At 34.1% G+C, this 16,217-nt stretch overlaps 1 protein-coding gene across 2 annotated transcripts in view; it reads right to left on the bottom strand.

Annotated features, from left to right (window-relative positions):
* KLHL1 (kelch like family member 1) overlaps positions 1-16,217 on the bottom strand; it is a 357,107-nt gene that overhangs the window by 208,800 nt on the left and 132,090 nt on the right. For both annotated transcript variants that reach the window (XM_035003252.1, XM_035003253.1), the window contains one exon: positions 8,010-8,146. In XM_035003252.1, the coding sequence (XP_034859143.1) occupies positions 8,010-8,146 (137 nt within the window). The remainder of the gene's footprint in view (positions 1-8,009; positions 8,147-16,217) is intronic.

Raw genomic sequence — 16,217 nt, 5'->3', positions numbered from 1 at the left:
GTAAAATTAGAAATAAGTGGTTTAAAAAAAAGTATCACTAAAAATGTATACCAAATTATATATATGAATTAGAATTCATACTGTAATACTAACACATATAATAAATCAGTTTCAAAATTATTAAATGTTGACCAAGTGATGATTCCCTCCCCAGTTTTGTCTCCAATTTCATTTTTTATAATGGATTGTGCAAAGGATTTGATGGAACTTATAAAAACATCCATTACAAATAATCATCATAATTGAGTGCTTACAATATGCTCAGCATTATGCTAAACCCACATAGTTTTATTAGTTCATTTACATAGACATTATTATTTTCCTTTCTTAGAGTTGATAATATTAAAACTCTATAAAGCTAAGTAAGTTGTCCAAGATATCTAAGTATAAAATGGGGGAGCACAAGGGATACAATCAAAATACTTGAGAAGTAAGAAATAAGTACATGCCAATTAGAATAAATGCCCAACAATTTGAATGAATACTGGGCTGACACATCTCGGTGAGTTTTGGTTGAATATTAGTGCTGGTGAAGGCCAAAGAAAAGTCCACATGTTTCTGATGTTAAATTCTACATACTACCCTGCAAGTACAACAGAATCAAGTGTGCAGATATTTTGGGATCAGAATGAAGGTGAAGTGACTCTGAGAAAATACAGTCAAATATGAGATTGATGCACAAAAACACATAACGTGTACTCTGCAGACATGCCATGGTGACATAGGATTCAGCGCCTGCCTTCCTAGGATCCAGAGCAAAATGTAGGGCCCAAAGGACATGTAAACAGTTTCCCTATACAATTCCTAGTACCCACAGGAAAATGTAAAGGATTATAAAATTGTGAGTAACAATAAAATGAAATCCAAGCAGATTTTATAAGAAAGTAGATTATAGGATGAGACCTGGGAGATTTTCCTCACTTGGGGACCCGGAAAGTAAATGTGAATTATAGGGCAGAAGAGACATAACCTTTCCTCTACTGCTAGTAAATATTAAGTTTCACATATCAATTTCTTTTTCAATCTGTATGAAATCCCATAGCATGAAGCCAAGATGCAGTTCAGTAACAATAACAAAATGTTATAAAATTTTCAGAAAATATACATAATTTCTATCAATTTCTTTTTCAGTCTGTCTATGAAATCCCATAGCATGAAGCCAAGATGCAGTTCAGTAACAATAACAAAATGTTATAAAATTTTCAGAAAATATACATAATTTCTATCAATTTCTTTTTCAATCTATGAAATCCCATAGCATGAAGCCACGATGCAGTTCAGTAACAACAAAAAAATGTTATAAAATTTTCAGAAAATATACATAATTTTTATCTATTTTGGTACAATAATTTCCCCCAAATTAGCTTATATTATTCCTCATTACACACACACACACACACACACACAAGCCAATAAGGGTTCTTGGAATAATGAAAAGGTAGAAGTAGGATGGCAATATATAACTGATTTATTTTTATTTTTATTATTTTTATTTTTCTCTTCCTAAATATATAGATTATTTCAGCATCCTATGGAAATTACTTAATCAATATTTTTAATTAATGGGTAATAATAATTGATAAAGCCAGTCTTTAAAAGCTCAATTTCTTAAATTGAGAACAGAAATTTTCCATCTAGTAAAAGTTCCTACTTTAAAACTAATATTCTGTTAATGTGCTTGCATAATTCATGCCACTTGAATTAAACCAGTAATAAAAATGAAACAATAATTTACTTTTAGTTACAATAAAAAATTCTGAAGGGAGTTTAGAATATTCAATCCAGGCTGACTATACTGATGTATCCTTTTTTAATACTAAAGCAGAACATTAAACATGTCGGTTCCTGTGTGTGTATTTATTTCGTTCAAATGTTTGGCAGTAAGCAGAAGCTATCTTAACATTTGTTAGCATGTACTAAGACTTTAATTAACGTCAGTGGCACAAAAAACTTTTTTTTTTTTATAAGGAAGTTAACTCTTCAGTATGATTAAAGGTTTGGCATTTGGCAGTTTAATTTTCTACCTTTCTTCTTACTACCACTGCTGGATGGACAGCTTCCTTTATTTAAACCGTGTCCTTATCAGTTCTCTACAGGACCTGACACTTCGCTAGTAACCTTGCAATCCCATCTCCCACATTTGTTAGAACTCTATTTCCTTATGCATCAATGAACACAGCATATTTTCAAGTATGTCTGGATAGTAGGGACTATATAAAAGAGAAACCAGAAGGAAATTTCTATCAACCTGAAAGCAACGTTAACATATAGTGAACTCCAGAGCATCCTTTTCAAATATATTAAATTTCCTCTTTTATTTTCACAATATAATCATCAGTTTTTGGCCAGAACTGAAATACTGAAATATATATATACACACATATATGTGTTTGTGTGTATATCTACATATATTTATTCATTTACATACACACACACAACCAATGTAATAGCCTTCAAAATTTGCTTTATACCATTCTCTAATGAAGAAATATTAGACTGCGTCTATCAAATGTATGTTTATACCAAAAGAAGACAACAAAAGTTAGTTATTTTATACCCTAAACTTGAAAGTCCCTTAAAGGCAGAAAATGTGTGTGGTTATGTATATTGTCTTCCAGAGCCCATCATTGGGCACAGCACACAGTAGGCATGTACTAAAACTTGAAAGGCATTCAAGTGCATTTACAGGGCAAGGACTATTAGGCATTAATGTGCTTAAGTTTTAGGTACAATTGCCTTGTGCAGGGAACTAGCAGTAAGAGTGGGAAGAAGCACGTCCCAAACCTGCAGGAAGCCATTATACAGCAATATGGTTGTCGATTTTAGCTACCCCAACTATTTTGAGGGCAAAATAGTCACAAGCCACTCCAAGGAACTCTACCATAACTGATAACTTTACAAAAGGACATTGATTCGGTAGAGAAAATGCCATTGAATGTGTGTTCTGATGTTTCATTCTAGTAATAGATTCAGTGTCTTACTATTGATCTCTGTCAGGTTACTTTATTTCATTGATGGGCTGGCTGCCTGAAGAACTTCAGAGGTCCTTAAATGCTGGAAAAAAAAATCTGTCCCCTCATATTAATTTAAAAGAGACCAATAAAGTTCTGAATTGTCTTGGATGATTTAGTCAATGCTTATTTGAAATATCAAATATGTAATTCTCAAAAAAATAGTTTTGGTGCCTCTGCTTTGCATCACATACTTAGCCATAAGAGAAATGTTCATCTATAAAATTTATAATGTAAGGGATGGAATTTCTATAGTTCTATACATATCTAACTTTCTAAGTGTTATGAAAATAGAATGATGAGAAACAGTAAACATATATTTTTTTTAATTTTCTTCTCCGATTCTATGCTTCTGAGTATGTTCTGTAGAATTACTCCAGAACAGCCTTGACTTCATGATTCAAATCACAGGCTTTATTACAGATTCTACAAATACTATCTCAGGTCTCTTTTCTAGATGAGTAAAATTACAGAATAAAGGCTCCATTACATGTAGGAAAATATTCAAAAAGCTGTTTTTAAGTATTTGACACTATACAACTGAGAATGTCATAAAGTGGAAAGTGGCACACAGATATTACTGCTTTTGAAAACAAAAGTAAAGAGCTTTTTCACTAGGCCCTGTTCTAATAATTTTATTCATTACCAAATTTGTTTAAAGGTTTATGTCATATTAACCTGTATCCATCCAGTCTTACTTTGTATTTTATCTTCTAGTCCTTATTGTGACTCTCTTCATGCAATGTGCTTAAATACTGTTAGCTGAATTATGGTCGGATTTTGAAAAACTGATACACAGTCTTATAATTATGTATCCTTTGGATTATAACTAAGAATTCAAACTAAATGTAAGGCACCAATTATAAAAGGGCACTATTTTATAACATGCACTATTGATTTTGCACCTTTTGCTTTCTATGAATAGCTAAGATCATACTCAGATTTCTTGGTTAAAAACCATAAAGAAAATCCAATGAAAAGTTTTAAAAAGAAATTTTGAAACTACTTGAACAGCTAATTAAGAACTTAGAAAATTGATATGAACCTCATATTAGATATACAATTACTTCTAACATTAGTGTAAATTTTCATTTTCTTTCCATTCCTGAGCTATGACAATGTGTGAAAAAAAATTGACCTAATGGTGCCTTTTATTTTAAGTAAAGAAGCTAATTTTGATATTGTAATAATTAGACATCGTTTTTATTGTTGTATCTTAATCCTTTATGCTTCTAAAACGGTTTAATTTTGTCAACACAAAGACCTTACTGGTTTCTTTATCCTATCTTACATATTGCTAGTATTAGTCTTTTTATTGTTACATGTTTTTCCTTTAAAAATATTCATATTCCCTTTGAGCTCTTACCCCCACTGCCATCACATCCTGGGTATCCAGGTCACTCTTCCTAGTTACCAGAAAAATAAATCTATATATACTTGCCTTCATTCTTACAGAAGCTCTACCAGGCCCCTGGTCCCACTTCTTATTCTAATTTGCTTGAGTAGGAGAAAAGAGAGGTCGACAGGGAGGATGTCTCCCATGACTGACCATGTGCAAGTTTTACTACCTGAAATTATTTAAGGGATAATTCCTCGTTCTTCAAATCAAAGATTATTAAACCCTATAATCACTGAAGCTTATCTTAGTCAAAAATTTATTGCAAGCTACTTTATGCTTTCATTCTTTTCCTTAATTTCTACATTAATGACATAAATTAGCTACATATGGTTCTTTCAAACCTTACAGACTTTCGAGATCTCATGGAAATTTTATCTGTTTAAATCATTTTAAAGCGAACTTATGTATCTCTACTGAACACTTTACTTCTACAGCTAATAGTTAACTATCAATTCTTTACAGAGTTGATCCTCCTTAATTTCTCAAAAGCCCCTCATACCTCAAAATTTAAGGAAATATTACCAAATAGCTGACCCTTTATGTATCTTTCCTGCTCATTCATTTTTTCCCTCTTCTGTGATGCATTTATTTTTTTTATTTTTTTATTTTTTTTAAAAGATTTTATTTATTCATTTGACAGAGAGAGACACAGCGAGAGAGGGAACACAGCAGGGGGAGTGGGAGAGGGAGAAGCAGGCTCCCCACAGAGCAGGGAGCCCGATGCGGGACTTGATCCCAGGACCCTGGGATCATGACCTGAGCTGAAGGTAGTTGCTTAACCAACTGAGCCACCCAGGCGCCCTGTGATGCATTTATTTTTAACCTACTACCAAGAAAAGTCTCAGAGACTAGCTAACACACTACCTAAATGGACACATATACAGATATATCGTATTATTCCCTTTCTGTCATTGCTCACTTGATCTCTTCTATTGTCATATTTTGTTAAAAAAAAAATATATATATATATATATCAAAAGACAAGGTATTTTATCTTATGCCCCAAATTCTCCCAATATTAGCTTGAAAATTATTTGCTCATCTAATATTTCTATAAACTAACAATTAGAAATTTATCAACCATCAGGGAGCTATGGATGTTGCACCAAAGGCCAAAGTAGCAGTAGCAACTGAAAGGCCACTTTGTATCCTGTCTACCCTCCCTAAAGCTGAGCAAATCTAGGTCATTACATTCAGCAGGGAGCTTTGAAACACCTTCCAACTTTGTGCTGCGTGATGATGAGTGTCTCTTGACCTAGTTTTGAACAAGAGAAATGCAAGGTTGCCAGGCCATGGAGACTGTAATGGTTGGATTTATGCCTTTCTGTTGCTAGAAGGATCCCTAAAATATAAGCTTCATGATCCTTCCCTTTCAAGGAAACAATAATGTGGTTATGCTTGTTATCTCTTGGCTGGGAGGCCAAAGATCCAATATGTTATTATTTCAGGTTGTATGCAGATTGAAATTGACTAAGATGGTTTTAATGGTCCTTCAGCTTGACTAAGATATAAACAGATTACTTCTGAACTTTAGATCTTTGGTCTCCCTTTTCTCAGAGCATTTACTTCAGAAAACTTGTACTTATAAATTCTTTCTCTACTCCTTTGAGATGTAAGTAATTTTTAAAGCCTTTTTGCCAGTTTTACAACCCAGGAATCTTGTTCTCAAGGACCCGGAAGCATTCTCTTTGAAATGTCAGGTTCAAGGATGATAGTACCCTTACCTCTCAGTTTTTGTGGGAGAATAGAAGTATAATTTGAGTGGGTACCTTGCTCTAAGTTGTAAAACTACATTATGTCACAAAGATAGGAAAAAGTTTACTTTTCCTTTAGGTAATGCCAAATGGCAAACACAGATGGTTTGTGTTCTCTCATCCTAGCACTAAAAATCTCTCCCTCCCTTTGTTTCATCAGAATTAAATAAAGACTGAATTTTGTCTCTCTCCCCTATTGCAACAGCCTTGAATACATACTTGTTTACTCACTTACCTTTGTCCAGTCCAATATTTTCTTGGACAAAATATAATTTAAAAATAACTGAGGCAGGGGCGCCTGAGTGGCTCAGTCAGTTAAGTGCCTGACTTGATTTTGGCTCAGGTCATGATCTCAAGGTTGTGAGATCCAGCTCAGTAGGGCTCCATGCTCAGTGGGGAGTCAGCTTGAGGTTCTCTCCCCCTTTCCCTCTGCCGCTCCTCCCTGCATGGGAACTCATGCTTGCCTGTGCACGCTCTCTTTCTCTTTAAAATAAATAAATAAATATTTAAAAAATGAAAAAAGGTAAAAATAACTGAGGCTGGGAAATGTGTATGTCTGTCCATCACATTGCTATTTTGAGATTCAGCACCCAGAGAATGAGCATTTTTCTTTTCAAAGAGGCTTAATTTACTGATTGAGTGTTATATTAGCAAACTCCCTTCTATGAGAAGCCAAATCCTCCTTCAGGAAGACAGATTCCCACTAGTCCCACAGCCTTTTGGTTCTAGTGGCTGATCTTCACAATGCCATCTCATGTTTCCCAGTAACCAGATATGCTGCAAAAACACAGCTCCTTAAGCTAGGGTCCTGCTGTTTTGATAATCGGGTCCTAGCCTACCTTTTTTCTTATTTCATACCATGATTGAGAGTTCAGGCAAAATGAGCCACCTGCCATTTATACTATATATATATAACTTCTATTTATATATCTATCTATATAGATAGATAGATAGATATAAATTCAATTCATACCATCTACCTTGGCCTCTATCACAAGATTTTATTATAATGTCTCCCCCTTACCACAATAATCCTAAAAACTATTAAAATGTTTTAAATGAATATGAGTCCTGATAATGCTTTGAACAGCAGGTTTTATGCCTTCTAACTCTCTTAATGTGTCACATTATATCAATATTTATTCCTTCATCTAATTCTTCTCCACTTGGACTATGAGCTTCTGGAAAGCTAAGACATCTTATTCATTAGTTTATTCTCCAGAGATACAGCTGATACTTGCACACTGAGAAACATTAACAAATGTTTGCTAAATTGGCAAACTTATTTGAATGCACTAAATATGACATAGTGCAAAGGCCATTAGAAAATGTCAACATAGTAGATCAGGAGGAAAAGCCTCAAAAAGTAGTCATTTCCATAACTAAGTATCTTCATCGTCCTTTTCAGCTAAGTTTGTCAAGTCCACATTAAATGTTCTGTGAAGATTTTAATATTAAAATAATACATTTTAAGGAGAAAAGAGTTATTCCAACCCATAGGAAAGAAAATGAGAATCTATTTCCCTTCCTAATGCTCTCAGAATGGACATTAAAAAATTCTTATTTGATAATTAATAACCTCTTTGCTTGTCTCCCAAGCTCATTCCATTGACTATGTTTATAAGCTTATTATGACCTTTATAGAAGGGAATAGGGTATATGTATACATATATACATTTGTGATTCCATGACAAATGAAAAGGTAGTCTGATTTTTCCCCGTTAGATAATCTTTCAACTGAAAAAGTGAAAGATACAAACTAAACACTTTTTAAGCTTTAAATTTTATACTCAAATTTTAAAATTCACAAGATATCAACATGAAGTTATAATTCTTTCACTGTACCTGTATATGCAAATTGGACAAGGTCCCAGAGGGCATTGGGGTCTATGCCTTCCATCTTGATCTCCTCTTGCTTGGCTTCACAAACATCACTTGTAAACATGGCAGCAAAATAGTCGGAGACTGAGCTCAGAACAAGCCTGAAAGAATCATAGGGTCTAATTTAGGTCATGAGTTTAAAGCAGCAAATGCTAAGCGTCAATAAGAATGCAGTGTAGGGGCACCTGGGTGGCTCAGTTGGTTAAGCGTCTGATTCTTGGTTTCAGCTCAGGTCATGATCTCAGGGTCGTGAGATGGAGCCCTGTGTCAGGTTCCACACTCAGTGTGGAGTCTGCTTAAGACTCTCTCTGTTCCTCCCACTCTGCTTGCTTGCTCGCTCTCTCTCTCTAAAATAAATAAAAAATCTTAAAAAAAAAAAAGAATGCAGTATAGAGGTACTCTATCTATCTACCTACCTATCATCTATTTATCTCTGTATCTATCTATCATCTATCTATCAATCTATTTATTGCCTTATAGATTGTACTTTTCAAAACTGAGTTAGGAAATCTTGTTCCACCTTTGGTCACAGAACATTCTTCTATCATTTTAAATACATATTTTTTTCTCTCACATTTAGTTCTTCCATCCTTTTGGATAGGAATCCAATTTTATTTCTGTCTATATACTCACTTTTTACCACACTACCTACTAAAGACTCTGATTATTCCCCACTGAATTAATGGCACATCTATATTGAGAATTTGCATCCTGAATGTATACTTATCTGTCTCTGAGATTTCTATTGTTTTCTGCTTATTTGCCTGTTCTTGTAAGAACATATTATTCTTTTTATACTGTGAGTCTAAATATGTCTTTATAATCATATGAGGCAAGTCCTCTGTCTTTATTTTTATTTAACTATTAGTGAAGTTGTATTCTTCATTAGAGTTTAAAGTAAGTTTGTTAAGTTCTTCGAATAAGTTAAATGGAATTTTTATTAAAAATGCACTGAATTTCTGATTTTATTTTTGGTGATCGTTGGTATATTTATAATATAAAGTCATCCAACACAAAAATACAAAATATATCTCCATGTTTTCAGGATATCCTGTCTGCTTTCTATTCAAATTTTAAAGTTTTCCCTAAAATCATCTTGTATATTCTTGGTTGATTTCTTCATACTTTACAGTTTTGTTGGCATTATGTGTAGTAACTTTTTAAAAAATTCTATTTTTTTGTTGGTTTTTGTTGGTTTAAAATTCTGAAACTCATAAATCCATCTTTTATCTGACATATTTACTGAATTATCTTTCTAGTTCTTTTGACTCTGCTATTTTTTTTTTCTAGGTAGATGATTATTATCACCTGCAAATAATCTCATTTTGTCTTATCCTTGTTTATTTTCTATAACTCATTTTCTTTTTCTTTTCTGAAAACTTCATCCAGGACCTCCACTGTTCCAGTGGTGTGCTGAACAGTCACTGTGCCAGGGGAGAAAATTTGTGTTTTTCTCTATCTTCAAAGAAACACTTCTAAAGATTCTCCTTTTAGTAAGATACTTGTTGAATGAATTGGTATGTAACCTTTATCATGTCAGAAAGACCTCTTTATTTCTAGCTTTGCTAACCACTGTTATAATATATAGGTGTTAAAATTCATAAAAGGCCTTTATCTCAATCAAAATTATCTTTAGCATTTTCTATTTATAGTCACAAGAGAGATGAACCTATAATTTTTTTGTTGTATTTTCTTATCTGACTTTTCTTTTTTAAGATTTTATTTATTTATTTGACAGAGAGAGACAAAGCAAGAGAGGGAACACAAGCAGGGAGAGTGGGAGAGGGAGAAGCAGACTTCCCGCGGAGCAGGGAGCCCGATGCGGGGCTCGATCCCAGGAGCCTGGGATCATGACCTGAGCTTAATGACTGAGACACCCAGGCTCCTCTTCTTATCTGACTTCTGAGTTAATATTACATAGCCTCATAAAATGAGGTGGCGGCTTCAACTCTTTTTAATTTTGTATAATGATTTATAGAAGAAAGCAATGAATTTTTCCCTTAAGATGTTCCAGAACTTACCTGAAAAAATATTTTGGTTTGACTATTATGAGAAAAGGTGACATGATCTCATTTTAATTATTTAATAAACTACAAGGCTTATTTTTGTGCTCTATTTCTTCATTATCAACTTCTGCATTTCATATATTTTTTAAATTTACCCATTTTATCTCGGTTCTAAAATTTATTGATGTATATTAATGTATATAAAATTATGTGTGGCTTTAATTCTACATATATATATATATATTCTCTATCTGTTCTTTTGGGTGAATCTTTTCATTGTCTTTTTTCAAAAAATCTCATTCATTAACATTTTAGCTACATCTTTTTTGCATATAGATGAATGCATTTTTTTAAAGTGGTTCTTCTTGAGTAGGGATCAAAATATTTTTTTCTGTAAAGAGGCAGATATTACACATTTTAGTCATTGAGAGTCATATATATAGTTTGTCATATATTTCATAGTTTTCAAATCAGGAGATATTCTTTTTCAGTTACTTATTTTGTAATTTTATCTGCTTTATGTCTTATTTCTAAAAAAAGAGAGACATTTCTTCTTTTAACTAAAAAAAAAATCCTTCAACATACACTTTATGCATTTAAAGAGTACTTTATGGGATCCATGATTTTAGCTACCTATTAATATGAATGCCTAGGGTGGAAACTTGTTTAAAATACTTAAACTTATCAATTTGTTACACATTTAATTGAGCCATTTGTTAACTAAACATGTTATTTCTTTATACTCTCAAAATCTGACAAAATAATGAAGACACAGATATCTTCAAATATTTATTACATACCAGTTAGATATATCATGTCAAAACAGTTTTATCAAAAGAACTAAATATAACATTATATGCTATGAAAATAAGCTGTCATAAACCAGAGAGATATATATCATTCCTAGGGCACAAGAAGTATATTGATATAAAGTTAACCAGTTTAATCTTACACATAGAAAGGTTTTATTTGTAACAGGGTCACATCCATATAGAGGAAAATATATGACCTGTAGAATTCAATCTTAATTACATGAAATCTTCTCAATCAAATATAACATACAAAATATGTTATATTCTTTCATTCAGTAACAGAAGTGAAAACAAGTTTATACTGCATTTAGATTAAGTGACACATGAGATGGGAATTAGATTTTGGAGGAGGGATTTAATGCATAACAGAAAGTGATATCTTGGGCGCCTGGGAGGCTCAGTTGGTTAAGCAACTGCCTTCGGCTCAGGTCATGATCCTGGAGTCCCAGGATCGAGTCCCGCATCGGACTCCCTGCTCAGCGGGGAGTCTGCTTCTCCCTCTGATCCTCCCCCTCTCATGCTCTCTGTCTCCCATTCTCTCTCTCAGATAAATAAATTTTAAAAAAAATCTAAAAAAAAAAAAAGAAAGTGATATCTTTACATGCACATATATAAATTCTATTAATGCAAAGGAAGCAAGAGAAGAAAACCCATAAATGTGTGAATGCTTGCAGCCATTCTGGAAAATCTCTCACTGAGGTCATCACAAATTTATTTCCTTCCAAATCTATTAAGCTTTTCTAGCCCTACTCCAATTTATTGGTGGTGTTTGACATTGCTGACCTCCTCCTCTTCTTAAAATTCCCTTTTTAGCTAAGGTAGTATAGACTTTCTTATCTCAGCTTACCTCTGATTCATTGACTTCTCTCTCTACTCTTACTTCTTGAGCCTCTCATTACCCTAGGTTTTTTCTCAGACCTCTAAATTTTTGTCTTAACACTCCTTGTTTCAGAATCATCCTTGAGCATGGCCTTAATTATTATCATTATGATGGTTTTAAATCTTGCTATGTATCTCAGATGCCTACAGAAACTGCTCACCAGATAGCCCAGTAGTATCTCAGGATGCTCTGAACGAAACTCAGAGTCTTCCTTGTGAGATTCTTTTTTTTCATTTTTACTTCTCTGTTACTAACTTGTGCACCACCAATATATTGAACTTTCAGAATAGATATTATGAAGTCATTATTTGTCTCCTTCTCTTTCATTGCCTATATCAAAAATGACATAAAATCCATCTTTCCTTTTGTACTGGACTGTGTGGTTACTCTGGCCGGACCCTCTTTATGAGGCACAACTATGCCCCAGTGCCAGTGATATCATCTGACTTGTCCCAGCTATCCCTTTCCTAGAATCACACTTGGCCCAATAGGAGCTGCCTCCCTGGGAGTTTATGCGTCCAGCTCTTCTTACCTCATCCCCTGACCTCCACAACCTCCCCATACAGTCACCTGTGAGTGGGCCCAATGGCAATTAATAATAAAAGCAGAGTGTAAGATGCTGTCTTTTTCCTCAAAGTATGACTAACTCTGCAGCAAGTCATGCTCCAGAGCTTCTTGGGAGTTAAAGATGAAGCAAGGCTCCAGCTGACAGCTACATCTTTGATTTGCTCCTTCCTCTGCCCTATCCTTTTCCCTTTCTTCTGAGAATGCTCTTTAAATAAACCATGCATTATTTGTTTCAGAGGTACAGATCTGTGATTCAACAGTCTTGCTCAATTCACAGCGCTCACCATAGCACATACCCTCCCCAATGTCTATCACCCAGCCACCCCATCCCTCCCACCTCCCACCACTCCAGCAACCCTCAGTTTGTTTCCTGAGATTAAAAATTCCTCATATCAGTTAAGAAGAAGAAGAAGAAGAAGAAGAAGAAGAAGAAGAAGAAGAAGATAGCAGGAGGAGAAGAAGATAGCAGGAGGGGAAGTATGAAGGGGGGGAAATCGGAGGGAGAGGTGAACCATGAGAGATGATGGACTCTGAGAAACAAACTGAGGGTTCTAGAGGGGAGGGGGTGGGAGGATGGGTTAGCCTGGTGATGGGTATTAAAGAGGGCATGTCCTTCATGGAAAAAAAATAAAAAATAAAAAATAAATAAACCATGCATACTTGAATTCCAGTCTCCAGCTCTACTTCCAGGAATACTTACTAATGACACAGTTCTCCAAAATATTTCTCAGTTCATCTCTTTCTCTATATTTATATAATACTCATTTCATGCCTGGATTAACTCTAACAGCTTCCTAGACCATTAACTAGCTTTTGCTGTGCCCATTTTTTGTACATTTTCTAAAGTGGTCCCATTTTTCAGAGTTATCTTTGTAAATTATGATAGGCAGCCTATTGTAGCTGTTAATACATTATTTCTACAGAACTGCCAACACACTGAATGTTAACTAACATTAGGACTGTTATTTTTATTATTGACTTAATTATGCTACTCCCCTCTTCAGGAAAATACAAGAACTCCTAATTATACATGACTTCAAATCCAAATTTCTCTACTGGTTTTCAAAATCTGTCAAAATTGTTTTTGTCCTACTTTTACAGCTTAATTTCCCAGGATTTCCAATACAAATGACTCCACTTTAACTAAGCCAGTATCTCATAATTTTCACAAATTCTTTCTTTCTCTATTTTTCCATATTTTTCTATCTAAAATAGCACACTTGTTCTTTTCCATTAGGCTGACCTCAAACACAATCTCTCTGAAAAACCGCTCGTTACCTTATTTGATTATCTCTTGCATTTGGAATCAAAACTATATATTTCCACTGCAGTTATAATGTACTATATGATAACTATTACAATTTCCTTAATTGTCCTACAGGTTATTCTTTCCTCCTCAAGATTATTGCAAACTTCATGTGGAAAAGTGTCATGTTTTATAATCCTTTTGCATCACCAACAGGGAATAGACCAAGGCATACATGTTTGATATACATTTGTTTTATGCAAGGAAAGATGCTTCATGTACTGCTGAATATCAGTAGTAAGTAGAGGGAAGACATTAAAGTGATACCTACATGATGGGAAAACAAGTGAAACAAAAGTTTTTCAGCTTCTCTTATCGCCCCCTTTCCCAGTTTTATTGAGATATTATTAATATATATCATTTATTTAAGGCATAAAATATGATTTGATACACATATATGTTGAAAAAATGATTACCACGATATATTTATAATTGTTGTATCCTGTTGGTGAATTGATTCCTTTATCATTATATAATGACCATCTTTGTTTCTTGCTACCATTAAGCCTTAAAGTCTATCTTGTCTGATAAAAACTATAGTTATACTTGCTCTCTTTTTGGTTCCATCTGCTTGGAATATCTTTTTCCATTCCTTCCTTTTTGAGACTATGTGTGCCCTTAAAGCTGAAGTGAGTCTCTTGTAAGCAGCATATAGTTGGGTCTTATTTTTGACTCCATTCAGTCATAGTATACCTTTTGATTGGACAGTTTAATCCAGTTATATTTAGAATAATTATTGATAAGTAAGGATTTACAATGCCATCTAATTGTTTTCTGGCTGTTTTGTAGTTCCCTTGTTCCTTTCTTCGTCTTTTGCTATCCTTGTTTGTGAATTAATAATTTCCTATAATGTTATGCTTTCCCTTTTTTCTTTTGTATATGTACTTTAGGTTTTTGTGCTGTGGTTACCAAGAAGCTTACATAAAACAGCCTATAAATATAACTATAAATATTTTAAGCTGATAACAACTTAATTTCAACCACATACAAAAACTACTTTTTTACTCCTTGCATATTTTGTTTTGATGTCACAAATTACCTCTTTGTATACTGTACATCCATTAACTAATTATGTAGCAATAATTATTTTTAAAACTTTTGTCTTCTTTTTTTTTCTAATCTCTATATTAGAGTTAAGTGATTAACACACGACACTACAGTTTTAAATTATTCTGAATTTGACTCTATACTTAGCTTTACTAGTATGGTTTATACTGAACAGGGAGCCTGATTTGAGGCTTGATCCCAGGACCCTGAGATCATCATCTGAGCCAAAGGCAGGCACTTAAAAGACTGAGCTACCCAGGTGTTTCTAAGTGTTTATGAGCCCCTAAGTGTTTCTAAATACATCATTTCAAATGCCACTTTTAGCTTCAACTATTTTTATAATACTAGTGCTCAATAAAAAAACACTAAAATCATATATATCATATATATATGACTTATATATTTATGGTATATATATTCTTGAAATAACTAAATCTATTATCAAACATAGACAAAAATGAAAACAGAATATGATGTTAAATGAAATGCCCAGGGTTTTGGTCTACAGAGCAGGATTATATCTGTCTCCATCACATATCACCATTTTACTTTTCACTTAAGTCTTTTTTTTTTTTTTTAAAGATTTTATTTATTTATTTGAGAGAGAGAATGAGAGAGAGAGAGTACATGAGAGGGGGGGAGGGTCAGAGGGAGAAGCAAGCTTCCCGCAGAGCAGGGAGCCCGATGCGGGACTCGATCCCAGGACCCTGGGATCATGACCTGAGCCGAAGGCAGACGCTTAACCATCTGAGCCACCCAGGTGCCCACGCACTAATATTTCTGAGCTACTGATTTCTCATTTGTGAAATGGAGCTAATATATATGAATATCAAATCTAATACCTCAGCACTCAATAAATATTAGACATAAATTATCACCTTCCATCATAGCTTAAGATTTACTATATGGAAAGTATAATAGCAAACAAGTATATTATTATTTTTTTAAAGGTTTTATTTATTTATCTGAGAGAGAGAATGGGAGACAGAGAGCATGAGAGGGGGAGGGTCAGTGGGAGAAGCAGACTCCCTGCCGAGCAGGGAGCCCGATGCGGGACTCGATCCCGGGACTCCAGGATCATGACCTGAGCCGAAGGCAGACGCTTAACGACTGAGCCACCCAGGCGCCCCAGTCTTTTATTTTTTATTTATTTTTTATTTTTTTTAAAGATTTTATTTATTTATTTGAGAGAGAGAATGAGATAGAGAGAATATGAGAAGGGGTAGGGTTAGAGGGAGAAGCAGACTCCCCGCTGAGCAGGGAGCCCGATGTGGGACTCGATCCCAGGGCTCCAGGATCACGACCTGAGCCGAAGGTAGTCGCTTAACCAACTGAGCCACCCAGGCGCCCCTTCACTTAAGTCTTTATTTGATCATGAATTATTGCATGGCCACTCTAAAGAGTTCAAAGAATATATATATTTATACATTAAAAAAATGCTAAGTCCTCTTTATCCTGCCTACTCCCATCTCCCAGGAATAGGCTTTATTGACAGTATGTTATATATCCTTCCACACTGTTTCTATGCACATAAAATTATAAATAATATTATTT

The sequence above is a fragment of the Mirounga leonina genome, unplaced genomic scaffold (genome assembly GCF_011800145.1).
Source record: "Mirounga leonina isolate KUSES-001 unplaced genomic scaffold, KU_Mleo_1.0 Mir_127, whole genome shotgun sequence".
NCBI lineage: Eukaryota > Metazoa > Chordata > Mammalia > Carnivora > Phocidae > Mirounga > Mirounga leonina.
This window is presented reverse-complemented; position numbering and strand designations above follow the sequence as displayed.